Genomic DNA, 24,641 nt, shown 5'->3' with positions numbered 1-24,641 from the left:
CTCCTCCTTGAAAGGCAGAAAGATTACAGGAAAACTTCCCAACTCTAGTTACATTCTCAGTTTAAGGCACAGAATCAGTGTGGGAGTAAGTTTATATGAAACAAAGCTTTTTGCATGTCAAAGATGGAGATTAAAATTGTTTCTTTCTTCAGAAAGGTCTGAAGACAATGACTGAAGACAACACTGACTCTGAAGAGTTACAGGGCAGAGTGGGATAAAACCTGGTTTTAATGATTACACTACTACAAAAGGTGAAATAAATCCTGAATTCAGATCTTTGCAGGTGAAAATTATTGCCATTGATTTACTCAGCTGTTCAGCATAGCTCCTTTTCAAAGAGCAATTCTTTCAAAGATGTATCAGGTGAATATATTTTGTACATTGAGTTCTAAGAGGTGACTGCAAAGACCACACCTGGCAGGAATTGGAACACTTAGTCTTTTGTGCTTTGTACTTCATTATACTCTCCACCCTTAGTTGTGTATCTTCCCCCCTTCTCAAATTAACTTTTTTTAGCTTCTCTTTTGATCATATTATTGCTTATCTCTCCTCAAATTATTCAGTAGAGTTTAAAAATAAGATTAAGCTAACAAAAAAATTGTTTGCAATCATGAAGTCTATCTCTACAGACTGTTGCGAGTATAAGCAGCATAACAATAGTTACTCTTTCGTCTTCTCTGATAAAACTACAAATAATTTCAGAAAGACCAATCTTTTTTTACTTTATTATGAAAATTGCTACATTACAGTCACTGTTCAAAACAGTATTTTGACATATGGTTTCTTCCCATTTAGGTGCCAATACACAAGTCATGATTACCATTTCAAAAATATGATTAGCATTATCTATGGTAGTTTGACATAACTTAAAGCCATTATAACATTTATAATCTATTCCTCCCTCCCCCTTTTTTGAGTCAGCCATGGTAAAGAACAGCACCTACAATACCCAAATTATCCATGAGTGTTATTGGCATAAATAAAGTTAACCACAAACCACAGAAGAACACACACACACGCATACACACACAAAAAATCCCCCAGGGGAATTAGTTTTTCTCTATGCGTTCAAAAATGCAACAAGATTAGCTTTTTTTCACTCTGACACATAAGTTAAGAAGCAGAAGTCTCAAACCTAATCCATTGTCAGCTTGTTCAAGAGCACGATCCCCTTCTGTCACATGGGCTTCCAGAGAAAGTGTTTGTCCTCAGACCTCAGGGTAATGAACCTGAACATTGCAGATTCCGGTGTTTAATTTAGTGCCAAAACTGGAAGTGGTCAGTGCCTTTTATTTATTTCATAAACAGAAAGATTTGTGAATGCCTTTATATTTGTAATTCTAATAAGCAGGGATGTCCATAGCACTGTCATTATTTCCACAACAGCACATTAATACCGCATTCAGCAATTTGTTTCAACACAGGTGCCTCAGGACCTTTACAGCCAAACATACTTTAGGTTACCCATTATAAATACTAACATATTTTTATATTTTAAATAAACAAACATAATTTAATTCAGGAAGACTGAATGGTTCTGTGGTGCAATTAGTTCTCTTTAAACATCTCTGCTGACAAACCAGGAATAATAAAAACAAACCCACTGCTTTAGAAGCCATGCAGTCCAGACTTTCACATGTACTCTATGTAGATGCCATGCCTTTTGCAGCATTGTGAATGGAAAAGGAGTAAATAATCTTTCTGTTAGAATAGGAAATAATTTCTCCTTGGCAAGTACTTGACAAACCAATCTGTAGCTTCATCATCACTTCACAGTGAAGTGAACTGGCTGCAGTTTTCCCCATCTTAAAACTGAAAGTTCAGAAGAAACAAGGGAATATTTTCATCTGTAACAACAGATCTGTAAGAGTATTTTTAAGTGCCGTTTCAGGGAAGAAGGTGAGTACTAGTGAAGCTCCACTGAGCAGATTATACCACAGATCCAGGTCGTAAGTGATGGTCTATGTAAGCTTTTCATGTTGAATCTGGTAGTAACATGCCTGAATTAAAACAAAGTTCAGTTTAGCATACATACCAGTTCTCAGCAAGCTGATAAAGCATCATACACAAATTGATCCCCCCCGCCCCCATCCAAGAAAACAGAGGACTAGGCTTTCTGCAAGCAGTGATGATACAGTGACACACATGAGAAAATCTTCTGATATGTAAACTAGCAAAAACGAACAACACAAGACTAAGTTACAAATTATGCCAGCTCTTAATGAAGCAAGATAGAATGATTTGGGACTCTGAATACTTCTACAGCTCCCGGCTTTGCCAAGATGAAGTGCTTTCTTTTTTTTCCTCACAAGTCTGTCTTTGCCCTTCGGCAGAAGGGCCCAAAAAAATTTTCTTACAAAACAGGAATGCAGAGATTAAGCATTTCAAAAGCACTCAGACTGAAAAGCAAAGGTTTCTATCATCTGGATAAATAACCTGACCTGCTGCTTGATAGCTATTCACTCCTTAATGCTGGTTCAAATATGCATTGGGTCAGCGATGACCAGAAACTTACAATAAGTGTCTCGGACAACACCTGCACTCACGGAAAATAAGATTCTGCTTCTACTACATAGATTCTGTGATGAATTTTAACCAACTCAAACCTTCCCGTTTTGCAGCACAATAAAAATAACAGGTATGAAAAAACCTCTGCACCCAACTATTTCCAGTCTACACAGACAGAAAATACCATCATGCTCACCTAGCAACTCAGCCTAAGAATTTTATTTAAGCTTCAGGTTAACAGCCTCCCTCCAAAACAACCCCATAAAAAAGCTCCGTCCAGCTGAATTGTCACAAGACCAACTTGTTTGAACAATTTTGAGGTACCAAATCAACCTATTTCCATTACGGAGGTCCTAGAGTACAATACGATATTCATCAAAACAGATTCTCTCCCTTTTTCCATACTTAAAAAAATGCTAATAGAATGTGAAGAGTGATACAGTAAAACGACTCCCCCCCACCCACCCAAAAAGAAAAATAAATTGAATTCCAGAAACATCTTGATATAATGTTACACTTAAACATTATTGGAATGGCTCATCTCCAAAGCAGCACTTCATTCCAATTTTGATTAAAAATTGTTATTTGCAGGGGAATGACAAGCTACAGGTGAGCATTCAGAACACTCAACAGCAACCAATATTACATTTGAATAAAGTACATTTGCACATTTTATTAGAAGTACCTGTAATTGTCAGGTTAAGTTTCCTTGCTCATCCTAGCTAAAAACGTCAATAAAAATGTCAAAGAAGTTACAGCCTAATGTTCATACAACTGCCCTGAGCTGATCATCGCTGCTCAAAGCTGAGTAATTTCCAAAGAAAGCTTTTAATAACCCTGAATAATATTGATACCTTCAAGGTAGTGAACATGATGCCTTGCTCCCCATGCTGCAGATAAGGATCCATCAGGTCTTCGATTAAGTGCACCTCAGACCCCAAATTCCTTATCCTGTCACGGGGGCAAAGAGAATAGATGAACAAAAGATACCATTATAATGTTTTTACTTTTTGTACACGGTCTTGTGTACAAAGCGTGCTTTCCCCTAACCTCATTCCGAGGTCACAGCCATTTCACAGGTAACTGTTCAGAATTTTTCCAGGCCAAAGCAAACAGCCAAAATGGAAAATTTATTAAGTTACAAAAAGCTAGCAAGCAGTCCTATAATGAGAAGCAGGAGTGTTTAAGACAGGCAGAAGTACTCATACTGCCTACGCTCAGCTTATGGCTGATGCCACTGTTAGTGCCTACCTGGCTCGTAGCACCACATAGAGAAAAACAGGAAATAAGTCATCCATGGACCACAGAAAATCTTCCTGAAGATTCTCAAGTACGTTCTGAGAGATCTCTTCAAAAGTCTGCTGGATCACCTTCAACTTGTCAGCTGGGGTAAACGTCGTACTGTTTGGAGAGCAAGAGCAGCACAGGGTAACAATAAGAAGTTCCGTATCTGCATCTAAATTAGGAAGATGATTTCCTAGCTAGCATGGCCCCCTGCCCAAGAAGGTAAGCCAGATCAATCACACTACAACAGCCTCAGCTGCCCGGGCTGTGTAGCACCCTGGGCTATAACTACTGCAAGTGAGACTGCCTTCACAGTTTTAAATTATTTTAACATAGTGGTAAAGAGGGAATAATTCCTTTCTAATCCCTCTTTTAATTTCTACTTATATTCTTACAGCAGAATGCCTTACGTCAGCTAACAGACACAGAAAAGCTCCCCATACACAGGTCATTTTGCCACAACTGTTTAGAAATTCACATGTATATTTGATTAGACATTGTCAAGCTTTTCATTCTAAATGGTGTCCCACGGACACATCTCTCAGACGCATTTATGAGGCTATACTTCATTCCCCATTTGGGAGCATTTGCTAACATTTTAGCAGGAACTCTGAAACTTTGTGGTGACCTCTCTTACAAAGGTGAGCAAATAAAAGGTGACAGGAAAAGGACGCAATCAAGTAAGGAGATAGTACTATAGCAGGAACAATAAAACACTAAAAGACAAATTACAGAGAATTACCTGATTTGCTGTAAACATTCAACTGCAGAGGCAAAGCAGGCATCTTTTGTATTTGATGATACCTGTGTAAGCATAAGAAGATTTATCATGCATGTTTAACAACCCCACTATTCAGCAGTGGAAGAAAAGCAGTGTATCATGCAACACTGGCATAAGAGGCTTTTTTTTTTTCCTTCAGTTTTCCAGTACAGTGAAAGGCGACTGTGCCTGGATGCTAAGGTCACCCAGGAAATCCACCTACCTATAATTTGTATGAGTTTCATTTAAAATTCAGAAAAGCCTGTACGGAATTCCTTGGGATGTTACAAGAATCAGTGATGGTTTTGGATATCTTTCAAGTCAAGTAATACTGAGAATCATTAAATCTTAGCAGTTAACAACTGAGAGGGAACCTAAGACTAGAACGGCTGAAACCTAGAAGAGTCATAGTAGTCAATAATCAGAGACTCAGGTTTGGAGCAAACAGAAAAGAACAAATATAAATGTTAGCTCTTAATATGCAGCTGAGCCTAAGTCTTTCTGAGTGGAGCAGGTAGAAAATGGAAGGATGCAAAAAGACAGAGAAATTCACAGAAGTGAGGAAACCAAACAGAGGAGAGAAGCAGATAAACACGATGTCTTGGCTAAAAACATCCTGTTTGACTGAAGGAATGACCCAGCAAATAAGGCTGCAGAGAGCACTCTACACTGCCTAATTCAGAGAAGACACATGCCACATAGTACTTGACAGTGGAGGGGCCCTACTCTGTAACAAAAACCCCAGTCATAGGAAGGATTCAGACAGCTAGTAAGAATTTTGCCCAGTACCTAAAAATATGGAGGATATGAAGTAACTCCAGAAACATGTTATTGCTGGATTTGGTAGCATTTGAAGTCTGAGTGGAGGCTTGCATCATGTGAATCATGTGAATCTTCAACTTCATGATTTGGGAAAAAGGGGCCTTGTCTTGCTGGGAACCCATAGCCTCAGGGGTGGGGTTCCGCAGCAGCTTTGGTTATTATGACGAACTTGTAACACACTGTGTCTCTATCAAGGAATATCAGCTCATCCGTGTGCAGCAGTTATCATGGTGAAAGCCATGCTTCCGATTATTACAGACTTTGCACAAGCCAGTTATAAACAGGGAAGTGGTGATCTGAAGGCAGGAGTGTCTAAATGATTATAAGAAACTGAAACTTTCAAATAAAAGCATACTGATTCATAAACAGACATGATTTAAAGCATACTGTAACATTCAAATAGTTCAAAGTTATGATTATTAAACCAGTTACTGGAGCAGAGATTGAGTACTACACTATTACCATTTAAGACCAGTGTTCAGCCACTTTCAACAAGATAATGTTTGAAAATAAAAACTATATAAACTAATCAGAAAGCATACAATGGTGTAACTCTATTAATCAAGCAGCTTTAAAATTTCCTCGGTAGACTTTTATTCTCACACTTTCATAATTGGAGACCAAGCAAACGTCTTCCTGAATTAGAATTCATTACAGAGTAAGACAGTAAGTGACGAAGCTGGAATGACAGCTACTGTAAGAAACCACTAACATAGCTTAACAGACAAATTTTAAGGGAACAAGATAGCACAGCATCTCTTAAGCAAAAAGCCTATTCAAAAGTTCTTTGACCACTTTTTCATGATCTCAGCTTCTTGGAAGAAGCACTGGGCAAAGCGTACTGTAAGTCAAGGCCCAACATACCTTTCTACTCTCTCCAAGGATGGACACAGTTCCTGGCCAAAATTTCCTGCAAGACACCCAACATAGACTATTGAGAGAGCATACTCTTAAAGCATTTTTCACCTTATGAAAATGAAGTCATCATGTTCTTTTTTACGAGATAAACAGCTCTTCCTACAGGATCAACTACACCTAGCACAAATAGTTGGAAAGTAGCCTAATTTGAAATGCCTCAGTCTGGTTTTGTAGTGATGCAAATCTTTCTTTCCTGCTCTCCCCCAATCCCCCTTTTTGGAAGAGAGAAGTTTCGATTCACTCTCTCAACCACACTAACTAGCTTGAATATATGTTCAGATGCATTTTAATCAAGGAAAAGCACTTTAGACAATAGGGTTTTTTTAGTTGCTTTATCTCATTACATGCCATAATCATCTTCTAAGTTCTGTTTTATTGTTGAAGCATACTCACACTTGCACTCCAAGAAAACTTAGAAGAGCCATGTCAGTTTGCTTGTTTAGACGTAAAACACATTCCCAGTAAATATCTTCCTCACGCTCATTGTCCAAGGCATACAACATAAATAGAGGAGGATAGAGTCGTGGCAGTAATACAGGGAGCAGCAAGCCAAAACTTGTTACCACATAGCTATTTAAAAAAAAAAGGGGTGTGGTTTGAAAAACAAGTCATTGGAACAAACCTTTCATTTAGTATGAGTCTATTCTGTGAGGGATAAGAATAGTAAAATAAGTACAAATCCATCAAATTGTATCTGTGCTAAGAAATACTTAGGAGTAATTTTCCTTTACAGTCCACATACAGGTGGGTTTGGGGCAGGTGCAGTGGTTACAGTGCAGGTTTGTTGTGGTTTGTGTGTTTTAAACAGGCTTTCTTCCTTGTATAATGTAAAAGCTGAATACTGTACTATATTATAGTTCAAGTTTTACCTGTATCTTCATGCTAACTGTTTAGCCCCACTCTGAGCTGACAGCTGAACCTTACCATCAAAGCACAAGCTGGAAGACAGGTCAGGTAACTTAATGGGTTTTAGCCTAGCTCCACACACTCACTCCAGGCTTCAAGAGTCAGCAGTTGCTATGCATCAAGCTGTAATCCTAACAGGCAAAGCTGAACTCAAAGCACCTACTAATACCATCTGCACTGGTCACTAGAGCCTTTTGCTACTGGTGTATCTTCCTTGTTTCCTTGTTGTGACCACAACTTCCTTGTTGTGGACACGAGAATGATGGACTCAAGGGTGAGCTCTGTGTGACTGGCTATTTGCGATGCAGGATATGTGAACTGGACCTGCATTACCCACAGCACTCATATTCCAAAGTTTTCTGAAGCCCAGTCCCAGGCCTGAACTTGCTTACCCACAACAGACAAAAGCAAGTTTGGCCTTAAGTAAAGAATCATTGCATGGGACAGGGATGAAATGCCTATTGCAACCATCGCATGAAAGTCTGCTTATCAGAATCTGTCATCAGAACCAAAGGAAAAAAATAAATCTGCTCAAGTCCACCATTTAAACATGTGCTTATCTTTCTTCCCCCACCCAAGAAAAAACTGTGAACAGAAATAAGTTGGGTTTGGTTTTTCCCCCCCCCCCTTTATGTACCCTGGCTCAGGAGATTCTGATCTGGAGTCAGATTTCCCACTGCAAAATGATCGCCTTCCCTTTGTCTCTGTTGCCAGAAATGGAATTGTGCTGCCCTCTTCCGGAAGATCAGGAAACAAGAACCTAAATGGCAATACACATCATAACGTATGATTTCATTTCATGAAGCTTCTACAAATCACAGCATTAGAAGGCAAGATTGGAGGAGAAAGAAAAGCCAGCTGAAGTAATACATGGTGGACTAAGACAGCACAGCTAAATGACATACAGTACTATCTACTGGGAAAAAGACTTTGAAGGCCAACCCCTCCAATGCCAAAGATACCTTTCCTACCTTGACATCATTCCCTCCAGACAAGGCTTCTAACAGTTAATGATTTGGAGTATTTCTCCTTTCAGATTGGCAGGACCCAATTAAAACTGTAATTGCTCTCAAGAATCTAAGGAAACACTTCATAAGAACATTGCTCATCCATGTTGGAAAAAAACTTCAGTGGAATACACTGCAAGTCTCCATCCTCACTATTATTCTATACCCTTTGAACACTGTCTTTTCACAGTATGAATGTCCAGAAATGCTAAATTGGAAATCCACACTCAAGATGAGCTTCCTACAGTCATATTTTAAAGTACAATGTAGGATGTAATATGCTGTGGTGCAGATTTTAATTTTTCTATTTTGACAGAATATCTGAGACTCCTTAAAAAGGTTAGGGAAACATAAGCAACCTCCAAAACAGAGTAAAGATACTGGCACACTTGGACCTCATAAACACTGGACAGTTTTGGTATATGAGACATCTTTAATTAATTCAGCAGTAGTTTGTCTTGAAAATTAGAGTCTCATTACCTAACCAATTGGAAGAGGCGTTTGAGGTAGGACTTTATCTCTCTCACAGCCTCCTGCAATAATCGTCGGTTAGCTCCTACTCCAACATAGGTCATTCTGTAGACAGCTACTAGTGTTTCCACCAGCTTGCCCAAGGGATGGAGAGGAGTATCACAAGCCTGAGGTGAAAGATATTAATTGGCCAGTCAGACAGGTCAATGCCAGATGAAAAAAAAAAAAAAAAAAGGAATTAAAGAGATGGGTCAGAGATCCAACAACAGGCTTTGAAAAAAATGTATCCCGAATACATCAAAAAGTGAGCTATATTTAACAAATTGCCCTTTGGATTATAACATTCATGTATTAGCTGAACACAGCTCATAGAAGAGTCAAGACAGTACAAGAACTTGTGTTACTATTTGGACAAGTCATCTGTCCAGTACTATTAAAATTAACATGCAATAATTAGCAAGTACTTCAAGATGCTTTGCTGGAATCCAGTGTATAAGAATTAAAACAGTAACTGAGCAGGAACTAACTTTAAGGCAGTATCCATTAGGTTTATAATGATTTTAGTCTTTGTTGTGGATTTTAATTCAATAAATCAGGAAGGTATGAGCAAACATGCATGAATACAACATGGATTACAAGAGTGCAAATATGAAAGGAATTAAGAAAAGCTATTACAAAGTGAGCTTGACATCATGCCTTACCAACAAGCTATGTGAGCATTTGAGAGTCACAATACCTTTATCAAATATTTTTTTATATTTTCATATTTTTCCAGGGTGAAGGCACCAACGTGTTGTGGAATGAACTCCAAACTTTCCAGTGTCTGAGTATGTGAGCGGCTCAACAATTCTGGGCTGCAGTTATAAAAAGTACAAAGACGTTGTACAGATTAGACATACAGCAGGGAAAACCCCCTGAAGCTAACAACTGAACTAATTCTAAACATCAGCATGTCCCCAAAAGGGTTTATACTCCAGAGGATTAAGAGTTCTGATTTTGTTTAGAATTTGCTGTTTTAGCTAAAATTTTACAGTTAAGAGTTTCTAGTCTAGAGTGGAGTGTGATTCCAGGTTCTTTCTCAACACTTTCTTCATCTTGCCACCTATATTCTCTAGGAACCAACCTGTCCTTGTGCTGCCGTCGGTTGGTGGTCAGGGCCACCGCAATGTTGTCCCAAGCCTTCCACCTGTCCCCCTGTCCCGGGCTCTCACAACCAAGCTGGTTCCAGCATTCTTCAAATACTGCCTTCCATTTCTCATCAGGAGGCACTGCCAGGGTGCCAAGTTTCCGCCTAATAACAGGACCAGTTAGTCTGTTAAAAATCAAACAGCCGTGAAACAACACGTTCAGCTATGAAAACTACCTATAGCTAATGTCAATCTAATATCTCATACTATTTTACCAAAAGCTGATATACTTAACAGTCTTTACTGTAAACCAAGTCTATCACTAAGAATAAACCTAGGACCTGCTATTTAAATTAATGTATTGACTTTCAACAGCCTTTAAAAAGAACTTTGTAAAAGTTATATTTGTCCTTAAATATTTTTTCCCTTGCTAACTAACATAACATTAATCCATGTTACATATTATAATGTTACAAGATGAAAATTTTCCTAATACGTACATGTGGTAGCAACTATGAACCTTACTATATTAGACAAGTCAGTCTTACTCTTTCTTATAGTCCTCCAGGAAATGGTTAGTTTAAACACAAAAAGGACTGGGTTGGTTTTGAAGAAAACATGATGTCCTCCACTTAACTGGGCTTATCTTCACCGTTGATATTCATTCAGAAGGCTCAGGACACATTCATGTAGCAAAGACATAGTACAAAAATGTCCGAAATATTTCACTATCCTGGAATGTACAAATAGCACAGCCTCACAGATAAATACAGCGAATGGATATATGGCTTCTGCCCCTGAAATAGTATCTACGTATGACATTGCATGACATGTTACGGATGTGCTGGTAGAGAGTAAAACCAGCTCAGGCATCTTTTCACTGACAGCCAATGCTGAGGGATCCTCTATAGCCAAAGGGAAACCAAGAACCATTGTTCTCCCTATATATATGTACATAGATATCTCAGACATATAATGAAATTTAGGGCTTTGAAAAGCTTTCATAAAGCAAATAAATGTTGTCAGGGTTAACAGTTCTATCTTGTTTTAATCCAAGTGTCAGAAATTGTCAGACCTTTCATTATTATTTTCCCACCACGTCAGAGATGAGAACTAGCAACACTGATATTTCCCCATGCTTCCAGTTTCACAAAGCAGAAGAAGTAGGCTCTAAGCCTTTTCACAAATTACACTAGAAGATTTTCAACTTCAAAAGAACCTGAAAAGGGTGGCTGAAACCCTTACTTCACAAGCAATCTTCACAAATATGTACATACATTTATTCATAGACTCCCTACTGGGGTAAAAAGCAGACAGCTGCTAGGGTTGCAAGTGTTCAGTTCAGCAGGGAAGCCTGCTTAACTTTGCATCCTGTTGTAGGTGTCAGCACTGTCAAAAGAAATTACCAGTGAATGCTTCAGGAAGCATACTGAGAAGTAATCTAGGTAAAAACATTAGAGTTGTGTTTCCCATATTCATCTGAAATTTGAGAGTATGCTTCAAAGATATTGAATCCTGTACAACAGTTACTATTGTAAGCCAGTATACAGTGCTACCAAACACTGAGATTTCACCAACTACTCTTCAAATTTTAAGTACGTTTCTTCTACTCAAAGGTACCTCAGTTATGACTTAACACATGCGTTTCTTTCCCCTTGAGATCGTTAAGCAAACTGACCTAATGCATCTGCTATAAATAGGGCTATATGGATACTTTTCAAAATTATCTTCGCAAAGGTGTTAAAATGCTCTCTTCTGCAATTCAGCAGATTCACAGAATCAGAGAATCTCAGGTTAGGAGGGACCTCAGGGATCATCTAGTCCAACCTAGATTGTTCTACTATTTTCTTATGCATTGCTTGGAAGAGGTGTGGTAACTAGCTATTTCTGTCCAAACGTACCCCCACTGACATTATTAAATGAGACGTTAAATGAATTAATTTACCACAGAATAATTGGCATGAAGCAGAGAGGTCTGTGATTGACTTAATCACTCAAGTATAACTTAGGCTTCCTCAGTACCTCAAAAGTAATCAGCAGCTGTGACCTCCAATCTAACAGTCAGTTCAGATACAAATAAAAAAAAATGAGACTGCTACAGGACAGTAGTAGCGTGTCAGCTCTCCTGTAATTTCATGCTGTTACTTGTGTATTCAAGTAGCAATTATAGCAAGAAGAGCTATAAAGATTTTTATTTTATTTTCTAAGCAGGAGGGAAAAGGAATGCAAAAGGAAAAATATCTTCAAAATCTCACTGTTTCCTTGGAAAAATATATTTCTAACTGGCCTTTGAAAAGACAATAGTTATGTTCCGAAGTATTACTGAACCATGTGAGAAATTATTTCTTATTTAACACTCACAATGCTTTAGGCTTGTCCTTCTCATTCTCATACAAGCTAGGTTTGAAGTAGGTTCCTGTAATTTTTATCCCAGATCCCCATTCTCCACTGAAGAGACCTTCAATATAATCTCCATTTGGCAAGGTCAGCGTTCCCTTGAGAGAAGATAATTTTAAAAAAGTAACTGAAATCCATTGGGAACTAAATTACAAGGAAAGACTTTGTTGTTGTTGGTAGCAGTTTACAAGTGACAACTGTGGTACCAACCTTTCCACTCAGAGTCCAGTTATCTGAAAATTCCCCTTCATAGACTGTATCATCCTCAGAAAGCAGGATTCCAGTCCCCTATAAAGAAAATCATAGAGAACACAAAGCAGTAATTATAACAGAAGGCCAGACCGCAGATCTAAAGATACACTGAAAAGCCCGTTACTAATTCTTAGCAAATATTTTTTTTTTTTTTAAAAGCAGTTTCTGAAGTAGTCCTAGGTGAGGCAGAGCAGGGATTATAAAGACAGTTTAAAAAGCCAGGACATTAGATGGCTAGAAAAATAGAAGGTTTATACAGCCTAAGATACACTCATCTCCCCCAGAAAGGTACCACACAGAGGAAAAGTCACTATAGCACAGAGTCCAGTGTTGAACTCACCATCATTTTGTTGGTGCTGAAGGCTCCTTCATAATACAGTCCAAACTGAGTGACCACAACACCATTGCCTTGGCAAAGATCATCTTGCCACATTCCCATATACTTTTCTCCTCTGAAGAAAAATGAAGTGGAAAGAGTACAGTCAAAGTAGTACATTTATATCCTTTCTTTGGCTTTTACCGTGATATTCGACCATTACAGAAACCATTAGAAAAGAGTCATACAGCACTTGCTTCGGGTGTGGCAATCTAGTTTCACTAGCTTCATGGAAATAAAAACTCTTTTTGATAAAAATAAACTATAATGAACTTCCTTTCACAATTCACATTATAAATTGGCCCCATCCAAGCAAACTGTTCCTGATGATCTGAAACTATGCTGAAGCCCAGTTAAACCCAATTCTTACCCAAAGGAACCTGAGCAGTAGCTACAGCACATAAGAAACAGGGGAACTTGTTAGCTCATCTGGATCAGCTTTATGTAAGATTTAAGCTGCACATGGAAGGGGATCTTCAGTTTAATCAGCCACCTACCTGATGTATTTAAGTTATTTAGAAAAGATGCAAGCAGCTTATTTTGGGCATCTTTTTTTGCCAAAGCTTTTGATTTCTTTACCTAAACTCACATGACTAATTGGGAGGATAATAAATGAAACAAACCAAGCTGTTCTACTTGGGGGATAGGAGGGACACCTACAAAGTCAACACATGACATTTTGGAGCGCAAAAAGCAAAAACTGCGTGGAGCAGATCACATTGTAGAAAGCTTCTAGATAATAGCCTAACAAAGGTCATGCCATAAAAAAAATTATTAGACAATTAAAGATTGCTCACAAGTAAACATCAGCTGCTTTCAGACTACTATTTAAAATACTTTTTTGTAAATCAGGCTAGAGCATTTGAAACTAAGCACAAGTCCCAAATATTTTGAAACAATCCATTTTTCCAGTTGTTCTGAAAAAGAACATGTTTTCACCATAAGTAATAAAAAAATTAACTTGTCACAGACTTTATTTGCTTTTAGAGGGAAACTAATGATTGATTTAATACCACTCTGATTATTACAGAGCATTTTCCTTCTAGTAGCCAGGAAAAATTATAGCCATAGTAAAGAGGGCAAGCCCAGCCATTAATCTAAATTCAGGGGTATCTTCCAGCTGACTGGACCCACAACCTAGCAGGACACTGGTCTGATTCATTGTGCTGGCTACAGGGGCCTCTGTTAGGTGAAGGCTTCTTGAAGAGACAGAGGAAGCACACTCAGCTCCCAGGATGGAAACACAACAGAGCAGAAGTTGCACTTGCTTAAATGACTGGTTTACAATAATGACAGCGAGTCATAAAGAGTGTCTGCAGCTATTCCTTATTTGTCTGGGCTGAAGAATAAGTGAAGGAAATGAATCCTCAGGCCACAAACTTATGTGCATATCCTTCCTTGAGACCAGAAAGAAAATTCCCATGAGGGCAGCTCACTCATATTTGAGTAACTCTGGAATAGAAAGCAAATGCCACACTCCTCCCCCACTATGAACTGCCACTGCATCTACAAATTCTGGAGATGAGAGGATCTATGAGGAAAGCTGCCATCTCTTTGGTTTGTCCTAGGTAAATAAATGACTAAATGAAGTATGTGGAGACATCTTGACACTACATTATAAGAACCACCACCACTGGAGCAAGACTATATGCAAAACTGGTATCAGGAAATACCTAGAGATGCTACAATAGCTCTGTTTCAAAAAAAAAATCTACATACACACATCCACACACCCCCTTCACCTCCAGACTTTTTACTATTCTGCTTTTTAAGTGGGCTTTCAGTTCAGTTAAACCAAAACCAGTTTTCTTGAGCTCTCACCAAAAGCCTGCTTTTCATGAAAAAACAGCATTAAATTGGTGACTAAAAAAACTGACTATATTGATCTATGCTTAGCTCAGACAGGATTCATTTAGTGCCCACCTTTAGTGGAATTCTGTTTCTGAGACCATCATTTCACTAATATGCCCTGAGACAAAGCATCTTCCCTCCACTGCACTGACAGAATAAGTCAATGGAAAACCTGCGCACAAGCTGAAATTTACCTAGTCCTGTATATCTGACCACCCGGTCTTATAGGCCTGAGATGAAAGAACACTCTTCACATGACATTCATAACACTTTCAGCACTCGCACAAGATACCTCACTAAGATACATATTCAGTGCTAGTTTTCAGGCAGGAGTATGATAGGAAAGCAAGGCAGGAAAAACCAAAGCAAACCAAAAAACCCCCACGTTTACTCCAGAAGCAGCACCAAAAAAGGAGCCCTCTAGACCCAATTCTTTACATCACCGACCCAGAAAGCCTAGTAAAAAGAAGAAAAAAAAAAAAAAAGATATGCACTACTACTGCTACTAACAGATCAAATCCTTACCTACTCTTTTTTTGCAATTGTACGACCTATCAGTGTTTGAGGATTTGTGGAACTGAAGCATTACCTTGTGATATCATCAAAAACTCCATAGCCACTCTTCTTATCTGTTGTCCACTGCCCAATGAACATACTGGGAGAAGAAGAGGTCAGCTTCCCACTGCGTAGCAGACCATGCCCATGACGCATGTTATCCTGAAAGCACCCTTCATACACCTCACCAGTAGCATAGCTAGAATGAAAAAGAGAATAAGAAAGATTCCTATAACATACTTCTGTTGTGGGCGCTTTTTTCTTTTTTTGTTAGTTTTGGGTTTTTTTGTTGGTCCCTGCCTCTGAGCAGATCAACCCTGTTTCCTTCCAGGAATTACATCGGCAGCATCATTAGAATAGGTATTAATTACAGACCACTGTACAAGCATGCATTGCGAGCAATCTACCAAAAGCAATGCAGAAAATAAGCAAAGGTAACTATAATCACAAGTCTGAAATGTAACAAGAAAGCTACACACAGAGGCTTGGTAAGCAGTGTGCCAGAGCATCAGCCCTGCTGTCTCTTCTTCAATGACAGCAACACATGCACTACATGTTACCTGTAGACTCCATGCCCACACATTTTGCCTTCTTTCCAGTACCCCACGTAATGGTCATCCTTATTCAGTGCTTTGTTTGGCACTCTGTATTCACCATACCTGCCAATGCATGGAAATGGAACACAAGCAGGTATAATGCTAACACACTTCATTAAAACCAGGAGCAGATACACATCACAGACCCACTCTAAAACCAAAACACTCTTATGTAGTTTTTAGTGCATCTCTTCAACTATAGCAGTTACAGATTTATATTTTTTTTAAAGAGAAGGCAGGAATTCCAGCACCACTAGGTCAATTTAGTCTGTACTGCTTTCCTCTGTCTGATCATGGCATGTTGTAAATATTCCCTTCTCTACCACACTGCAGCATTTTTCTCAGCTTTCTAAAGGCCACAAGTCTTCTCACATCCTAAGACTGCTTCTACCTTTGTTGTGTTCTTCAGGTCTTAATAATTCAAGCACATTTTTATTCCAGGGAAAGATGAGAGCATGTATTGCTACAGAGAATGTTTTTTAAAAAAAGATGCTAGCTTCCAATTATGCACAGTGGCACAGAACTGTTCCCCATTTCAGTATGCCTGAAAAGAATCAGACACACAACTTTCACTTATTGATTTTAATCTTTTTAGGATATTAAAATCCAGTTATGAAGGTTTGCCTGAGAGTATGTCTACCCCAACAAGACATTACTATTAAGTGTTGAGACTATAGCATGGAAGCTGAAAAACAATATATGCATTTGATAATCCTAGCAATTACAGTTGAACACCAGTCATTTGTTTCTGGTGGGGATTTGTTGGTAATAATTCCACCTCCAACAACCCTAAAATCAGCAGCGTTAGTTGCACTTACTGTTAGCTACAAATGACCAAAGCCCTAATCTGGTGTTACAGTTTGACATTATACCGATAGCTAAGGTGCATTTTAAAAAGCTGTTGTCTGCAGCCAGACCACATTTCAATTTCCCCTCCAACTCAAGACTTTGAAAATACATCTGGAAGCCAATAGGAATCCTCATATGTTCTCATCCTGCGCAGCGCAGGCACGTCTGCTCAAAAGATTCATATAAAAATGCCTTTGGAAAAAAGTGAACCTCTTAGCCTCAATAGTGCCCTAAGCAGGTTCTTAGGAATGAAATCCGTAAGTTAACTCAAAGCTGTGCAATAAATTAAGTTACTTTCAAGTGGTCTTATTGTTTCACCAGATAACTTGATAATGCCTAGGACTTCCGTTCATCCTATTTTCAAATTCCTCTGTACTAGTTATCTTCATCACCAGGATCACATACTCTCATTAGCTGTTTTTAATCACCCAAACCCTGAAGTCTCGATTCAAGATTTTGTCGTCTCCTTCCTGAATTATTTAACCCTTGCTCTACCAGAAATATAGCAAGGAAAACATTAAGAGAAGATGCCTCACTGCATTGTATGAAAAGGCATCGCATTTTCTAGAATGATAAAAAAAACAATACCAGAGCTTTTGAAAGAATATTGCAACACAAGAAGTTAATAGTCACTATACAGCAGAAAGCTGACTTTTCAATTGCCTTCCACTGCTTAGGAGTTAATACCCATCCACCCTTTCTTCTCGCCTGTTTTACCATTTCTTTCCTCCGTCCTATAGCTGATTACTCTAATTAGTTTCAGTTTTAATGAAAGACCATGTTTTTAATCACACAGTTGCAGAGTCTGTTGCAAAAACAGCTAGCTTACCCCAGGATAAATTAGAAGTTATCTATATATCAACAGATAAATACATTTTATCTAAAAGTTGTCTATCTAACATACATAACCCTGAGTCGGTAAGATTCGCTGCAAAACCTTTAATTAAAAGGTTTTTGTTATTATCTCCTACAACAAAAGGTATGTCTTGCCCTCTGGCTCCACAAGTAGTGAGAAGATCTTACCCATCCTCCAGCCCAGTCCGGAAAGTCCCAGAGTACATTCGTCCATCTGCCCACTTTAGGATCCCTCTGGAAACAATACAAAGCCAGGCACATGTATAAGGTAATCAGTCCAGTTTGCACTTCCCAAACAACTTCCATGAGTGATCCTCCTTACTGATACAGCAACCACCACATTGTGTTTTAAACCGTTATATTCAAATGCTTTTACCTGCCATGGGGTTTTCCCGAAAGCCATCTCCCATCATAAACAGCATCCTTAAATCGAGGGTCCTTATAGAAGGTGTATTTGGCACTGCGAGAAATAGGAGGCTCTTGCCTTGGCACATTCCCACCAGCTCCATATAGAATTAAGTCAGAAGTCCCTTTAAGGGCCTGATCCACTGCTTGGCTTATTGCCCTCAGCCACTTCATCTGCAACAGAAAGCGTTTCATCACAGAATTTAGCAAACAGCTGTCTTTGTATTGAATCTCACCTTTACAGCAACTACAATAGTCTCCTTTGCACTCCTCAGTACGGTGTTGTAAATTGGAGCACTGCTACAGTCAAGCACAGCGTACAATCAACCTGCATGCCAAGTTGTAGGAAAACTTCATTCTTGGTGAATACTTAAGGCAATACTTCTCCCCATTTAGTTTCACAGCAGAAGAGAAAAAACTCATTCAGTATCACTGAGGCCATCCAAAATTTGCAGATATGCTTACCTTTTCTTGTGGTGTTGAAGAAACAAGTACAAACTGTTCTTCTGGTGTTGTAATCTTCAATCCATTCCTACATGGGGGGGAAGGTATTTTAATCAAGTGAAATTTTATCCTGAAAGAAACATGGTTTCTTAGAGCATGAATATTGTATCTTCCCTCCCCCACCCCAGCTTGTATTCACTTTAATATTAAGTAGCAGTGAAAAGAAACAGCAGGAAAGACTACTCACTTTCCTCTTGACCACCTTATTCTTTCTGATGTGTATACAATTTTTTTTTTTTAAGACGCAGAAAATACAATAAGTTTTCTCAGAACAAGAAAGAAGGGTAGACATGATTGCATCCAGAGTATTCCGCTCCTACTTTACAATAATTGGTTACAAAATGCTCATCCTCTCTCCCAAGATACGTGACTATTTCAGCATCCCAAGCAAGAATACTCACACATTACCAGCTTCTTCTGAAAGGGCTTCTACCCACAGTGTGGACAAGGGAAAAATATGGTGCGTTGAGAACTGCAGGCAAGGAGAAGGAGAAGGGAAACTTCACCAGGTACTGATCCATTACCCCTGCCCCATACTTTTTCTAAACAGTTTTTTCCCTTTCTTTGAGGACTAGGGAAAACTGAGCATTACAGGTCCCTAATTTGCACCATGCTCCAAGAAACAGCCAACAGAAACCATGCCAGCCACAGGGCAAAAGCAATCAAACATTAAAAAACCCAGGTACCTAATTTCAAATTAGTTGTGAACATGAAAAAAATACCACTTTTAAGTGTCCAAGCAACACTGCAGTGAACAAGCAAAAACTTGGCTTCACTATATGAAAAATATGCCATGTTGTTTGAAGCAAAGAAAACTGTTTGTTCCTGGATACAAGCTGGCTTACCTGAGCATGTACCAGAGCATCATTAAAAAGGATGAACCAGTTTACAGAGAATCTTCCAGCATGCTGTAGGGACAACCCCCGATTGCTGCTTTCGCAGATTAAACGACGCTCTGGCTTCCGCAAGGAATCCTACAGGTAGGGTTAAAAACAAAATTACAGAAGCTTACTTCACACTGATTGTGACTTAAGGCCACACTGTAGTAAAGGCCCACCCCTTCTAAAGTTAAAAGTACTACAGCAACACAAATTAGAAAAATGAGAAGTGCAACTGGAACAGTAGCATCAGTAATAGACACAGGGTACAGCGCTACCAGCAAGGGATTCAAGCTGCTACTGGACTGACGATTGCCGTTATACCGTCATTTTCCCAGGAAAGGTCTTCCAGAAACCGAGTGTATATTCTGCTTCTTTCCTTTTTCTGCCAAGATGGACAGCTAGGCTCTCATAACAAGAACTAGAATCCTGTAGCTTCTGGTATTCTGGAGATGCCTACAGGGCACAAGGTAAGACAGACCTGAGAGTGTTTCTGAACACCTGTGCCAACAACACTAACCAAGCTGCAATGCAACGGCTCATTTTATTACACCAGCACAAATGCACGACAGTTGGTCTGCTTAATAACAAAGTAACAGTGGAAGCTAAATTATTTTCTTGGTCACATGTTCTGTCGGTGTGCTGGGAGTTTTTAAAAATCCCAAGAGTTCCATAAATGTAGAGGGGAATGATTAATATACAAGTACATGATCTACCTTCTTGCAGCTTAACATGCTGTAGCAGAAGCAGTGCTAATAAGTGCAGGAGTAATACTTTAGATGACTACACTGGGATAACTGTACAAGTAGTTATCGTTCCTGTTCAGTCATCTTTTATTTCAAAAGAATGCAATTATACACACCTAAATGGGTGGTAAAAGTCTACCTAATACAAATGTAGTATTTTTAGCATAGTATTACAGCCAAGGATAGCTGCAGTAATGATGCCAGATGGAACTGAAAAGCAACAGGCAAACATCAAAATAGTATGTTTGCAATTAAGTGCTCATGCACACAAACAAGTTCTGGCAGGGTAACAAATTTCTACTTGTCACGTGATCTGGGCAGGTGTGGTGTAAGACTGCGCAAATAAATGTGCATGATCTTCCCTGCAGCAAACAGAAGTCTCAAGTAGCTTCTCTAAGGACTAAGCTATTTCTAGTTATCTGGCATTTGCTTCACACAGTTACTTCCAAGCTGTAAGTTTCATGCGTGTATTTATTCAGAGATAGATAACAAAGCTAGCTTACCACTTCAAAACATGTGGCAAGCTTTAGCAAAGTTCTAGCATAATTATGAAGTCGTCCAAATGGCATGAAAAACAGAGCATTCAGAACTTCCACTAGCTGGAGGTTTTCCTCATTCTTCTCAGACAGTTTCTGTAACAACTCCTGGTTTTTACTCAGGAAGTCTCTAAATGATGGGAGCATTGGGAACAAGGGGAGGAGAGAAGACAGACAGACAGAAAGACATCAGTGATGCTTCATATAAATGAGCTCAGAATACTCCTTTCTGGATAATCATAAACCAATAAAAATTAAAGAGGCAAATGCATGCTACTTATTGATCTATTCCCAATTTAGTTTAAGGAGGTACAATAATACAGACCTGTAGCTCTAAACAACTGCAACACAGGACTTTTTTTTACTCCTACTCTCACATGCTCAGTCATTAAACTGGTTGAAGAAAGTTGACTAAGTTGCCCCACCTGGAGAGTAACTAATATGTTCCTAATAGTTTCCCATCTAACACTTGATTAGTAAAAGAGCTAACAGGTGGAATGACTTCCCCATTACTGTTAGAGTAGTAAGATTCTAACACTGTTGATTCATACAAGAAGGCCTAAGAGAGTCTTAACTTTGCTCCAGTACACTTCCCTGAAAATATCCAAATACTCTCTTCCCCGCCCCTGCTGTTCAAGGCAACTGACCAGCTTTTCCCCTAGCTAGAAAAGTTACATCCTACCTCAAAGAAAGGCAGGAAATCTGTTCAATCCTCAGTCTGATTTCCAAGAGGGAGAACTAATCTAGTTCAGAGAAGAAGAGCGAAATGATTCTGAAGACAATGCATTAGCACACAAAACCAGGACTTCTTCATTAAAAGGAAAACAAACCTACTTATCCCTCTCCTTCACCGTATCTGTGTGCACACGTGCTGGCACATATCACACATCTGCATTAACACACATACAGCTGGGAAGCATTTAAACCACAAGATGCGAGAATCAGGTGAGGCTGAGAAAGCAGACCCCAGGGACAGCAAAACCAATCAGAATTGCACAGCACGGTCCCTAAGAATTCTACATGATTGGCAAGATGCCATTTCACACAGCAAAATAATTACCTTGTCTAGGTCTGCTAATGATATTTAAGAACTCTCTCGTTCAACAAGCCTTAGGAATAAAGTCTTCTTTAGAAAGAAGACAATATTTCTTAATTTGAAATTTAACCATCTGGATGGCTTGCATTTTTAAAGTGCTTTGAGATCCTCACACGGAGGTGTCTATAAAAAAAAGTGTCAAACAACAACAGATCTGTAACACCAAGTATAGCTCATCTACTCTTTCAGAGGAAATGCTCAAAAACCTGCCAACAATGGAGACTTCTATCGAAGCTAGTGCTTTTTTAAAGTTGGGACTACTTCTAATGCACCCGTATTGCAGAATATCCATGAAAGACAGGCTGACATCATTAACCATTGACTTAAGAGAGTATCCCTTGGGGAGGGGGCAATACATCATTATCAAAGATATTCTTGACTTCCCTTTGTAAGTAGCAGGACAAAACTTCTAAGACATCTCCTCCCTGAAGTTTCAGAACCTGAAAAAGTATTATTCACCTAATGAGACCCTGGCTGCAGTATAAGAAGCTGTGACACCTGACAGTAACAATTGACGTGAAGAATTCAGTACTAGTAATTTCAGCACCCAGAACTTTTCAGTACTAATTATAAATAAGCTTATACTTGAACTCAGGTTTCCTCTAAGTCACCCTAAAAATCTTGACCAATGCAGAGAGATTCTCAGTGTCTCTCTGCAGTGGGATTTTGTATTTAGTCTTTGGACTGGTCTGCAGGTGTAGAAGATTCTTTGCATTAGGTACCATGGTGTTTCAAAGAACTTCCAATACCATCATTTACACTGAGTTCGAAGTGCTCCATAAACAGCTACGACAGAATTACTCCCAGATTACAGAATTTAGGAAGGAAGGAAAGCTGGCAATTCCTCAGACAAGTTAATAAAAATACCCTCATTGCAACAACTTCTTCACAGCACTAGAGTGAAAGATGCACAGTGTCATTACTTTATTTCTTAGACAAAAACCCTATTGAACTGAGGAAACAAGCTTTACTTTATGATCTATAAACTTCAAATGGACTGTCTCAGGCCTTAAGGTACAAGTCCTGCCTCACATTTAAGAGCGTCTATGTATGAAATAGAATAGAGCAACCTTGAGAGGCAGAGAAGATACACATGCAGAAATATTATTTTTGCATCATTTTAAAGCAATTCCACAAACTTAAAAGAACTGAAATAAAAGTGAATTCACATTATCTGCTCTTACTAATTCTTAAAGGAAAGTTTGCTGTTCTGTATTTTAACAGCAACATTTCAAAGAACACTAAAACACTGAATAGATTATTAAAATCTATCCTCAAGACTAAGCTTTCAAAAAATCATTGTCTGAAATCAATTTATGCTTCTTTCAAAGAATCTGCAGTAATTTATGCTTTTTTCCTTCTTTCTCCACCTTCAAGATAAAGTAACTGAACTAGTTCAGCAGCATTTTAACCTGAATTTTTATCACAGTTGAGAGGAAGTAGCTTTTTCTTCATCTGATGGAAAAGGAATTAGTGTACTCAAGCAAGCTGAGACCAAGTCTCTGCATGCTCATTACTACACATATACAGACAATTCTTTGAAGTACAGTTCTTTGCTAGTTGATCAAAAATTCCAGAAAATGGTAGAGGTTTGCTTACATTGCTGGCTTTGCAAGCAGCGTAAATCCTCCCATTACGAGGAAGTTTGTTACTGAAGTACAATACCTAAAACAGGGAAGAAAAAGAGCTTCAGTTACAAAATAAGAACACCCCTGGAAACAGCATTACTATTCCACTTTGCTGCTGCTATTGGCACAATGCAGAGGGCTTACTTTGCAAATGAAACTTGATTTTGTTTCCCCCAAATTTGGGCATATAAGAATAGGCCATCTGTTTCAACAGTTTAATATGGCTATACCAAAAGGAAAAAAGGAAACTATTTTAAAAAACCAAAAAGCCACCTTTCTCTGAGGGAAGAGGTCTCAGCCCAGTTAACAGGTAACACTTATGTTGCCTGATGGATCCTCGGAAGATGCTCAAGGCACGATGCTGAGGAGCATGCATAGGTTCTGATGCCATACACAGAAAAATGTGTAAAGCATTAGAAGGCAAAGGGGGAAAGCAGAAGACAGGCAGTAACAACGAGAAGAGAAATTAGGTATTTCAGTCTTTGACAGCGAGGAAGAAGAAATTAGGAAACCCGTCTAAATCTGAGTAATGAGAACCAATTCTGGAAATCCAGATTCCAAGAGGAACTGGAGTCAAAGGCTAAATAAGAAAGGGTGAAAATACATATTTACAGCTATGAACAACCCATTTGATAAATTTAGAAGAAAGCTGCTTTTAGGGTGATATGGTGTAAGTTTATCACTGACCCAGTACAAGTGGTAACTGTTGTGCTTGTTTTAAAAAAATGCAAATAGCTGCACATTCAAAATGCTACAGCATAACAACTAAAGTTGGTGATCTTGAAATTTTGTTCCCTTAGAGATTTTCAGATGTCTGGTAACCAAGACTACATTCTGAGAGGATGTTTTTAGACTCTCCCCTCTGTCAAGCCAGTATTTTTCACAAAAGCCCGTAGGTATTCAGTGTGATGAAACTTCTGCTACGTTTGGATGAAATTATCCAGCAACTACAAGAGTTACTGAGAAGACAGACAGCCAACAGCATGACTGCACAGACTTACTCTCCCAAAAAACATTAAGCTACTAAAAATAATAATCAGGATAATTCAGACTTAATTCTGAGCACTAAAGCAGCTCTACCTTTTGGGTGAAAGGTGTAATGCTAGCTATTTAGCAGATATCAGGATAAAAGACAATTTTTAGTTAATGACTATTGAAAAGGCATTTTGTAACTAAAATAAACGCCCAAAGGCAGCTTTACTTAGCAGCCTCGCCACAGTAACTCTATTACATTTTATTACAAGATCCTACGAGATCCTTACTATTAAGTAACAAACACACCTCTTTTCAACAGCAAAACAGCAACCAATGAGG

At 38.7% G+C, this 24,641-nt stretch overlaps 1 protein-coding gene across 9 annotated transcripts in view; it reads right to left on the bottom strand.

Annotated features, from left to right (window-relative positions):
• Positions 1–696: 696 nt before the first annotated feature.
• ALS2 (alsin Rho guanine nucleotide exchange factor ALS2) overlaps positions 697–24,641 on the bottom strand; it is a 42,054-nt gene continuing 18,109 nt past the window's right edge. For 4 of the 9 annotated variants that reach the window (XM_075093775.1, XM_075093777.1, XM_075093776.1 and 1 more), the window contains exons 12-34: positions 23,299–23,364; positions 20,571–20,733; positions 19,646–19,777; positions 19,289–19,417; positions 18,845–18,915; positions 18,405–18,471; positions 17,911–18,113; positions 17,703–17,768; positions 15,795–15,893; positions 15,269–15,433; positions 12,793–12,904; positions 12,411–12,488; positions 12,165–12,298; positions 9,800–9,988; positions 9,413–9,530; positions 8,686–8,843; positions 7,836–7,958; positions 6,686–6,862; positions 6,239–6,284; positions 4,535–4,596; positions 3,760–3,909; positions 3,363–3,459; positions 697–2,000 (exon numbers count right to left, since the gene is read on the bottom strand). In XM_075093775.1, coding sequence (XP_074949876.1) covers positions 1,962–2,000; positions 3,363–3,459; positions 3,760–3,909; positions 4,535–4,596; positions 6,239–6,284; positions 6,686–6,862; positions 7,836–7,958; positions 8,686–8,843; positions 9,413–9,530; positions 9,800–9,988; positions 12,165–12,298; positions 12,411–12,488; positions 12,793–12,904; positions 15,269–15,433; positions 15,795–15,893; positions 17,703–17,768; positions 17,911–18,113; positions 18,405–18,471; positions 18,845–18,915; positions 19,289–19,417; positions 19,646–19,777; positions 20,571–20,733; positions 23,299–23,364 — 2,644 coding nt within the window. In that variant the 3' untranslated portion in view covers positions 697–1,961. The remainder of the gene's footprint in view (positions 2,001–3,362; positions 3,460–3,759; positions 3,910–4,534; positions 4,597–6,238; positions 6,285–6,685; positions 6,863–7,835; positions 7,959–8,685; positions 8,844–9,412; positions 9,531–9,799; positions 9,989–12,164; positions 12,299–12,410; positions 12,489–12,792; positions 12,905–15,268; positions 15,434–15,794; positions 15,894–17,702; positions 17,769–17,910; positions 18,114–18,404; positions 18,472–18,844; positions 18,916–19,288; positions 19,418–19,645; positions 19,778–20,570; positions 20,734–23,298; positions 23,365–24,641) is intronic. The other 5 variants (XM_075093779.1, XR_012660679.1, XR_012660680.1 and 2 more) reach the window with 5 other exon arrangements.

The sequence above is a fragment of the Phalacrocorax aristotelis genome, chromosome 5, assembly GCF_949628215.1.
Source record: "Phalacrocorax aristotelis chromosome 5, bGulAri2.1, whole genome shotgun sequence".
Taxonomy (NCBI): domain Eukaryota; kingdom Metazoa; phylum Chordata; class Aves; order Suliformes; family Phalacrocoracidae; genus Phalacrocorax; species Phalacrocorax aristotelis.
This window is presented reverse-complemented; position numbering and strand designations above follow the sequence as displayed.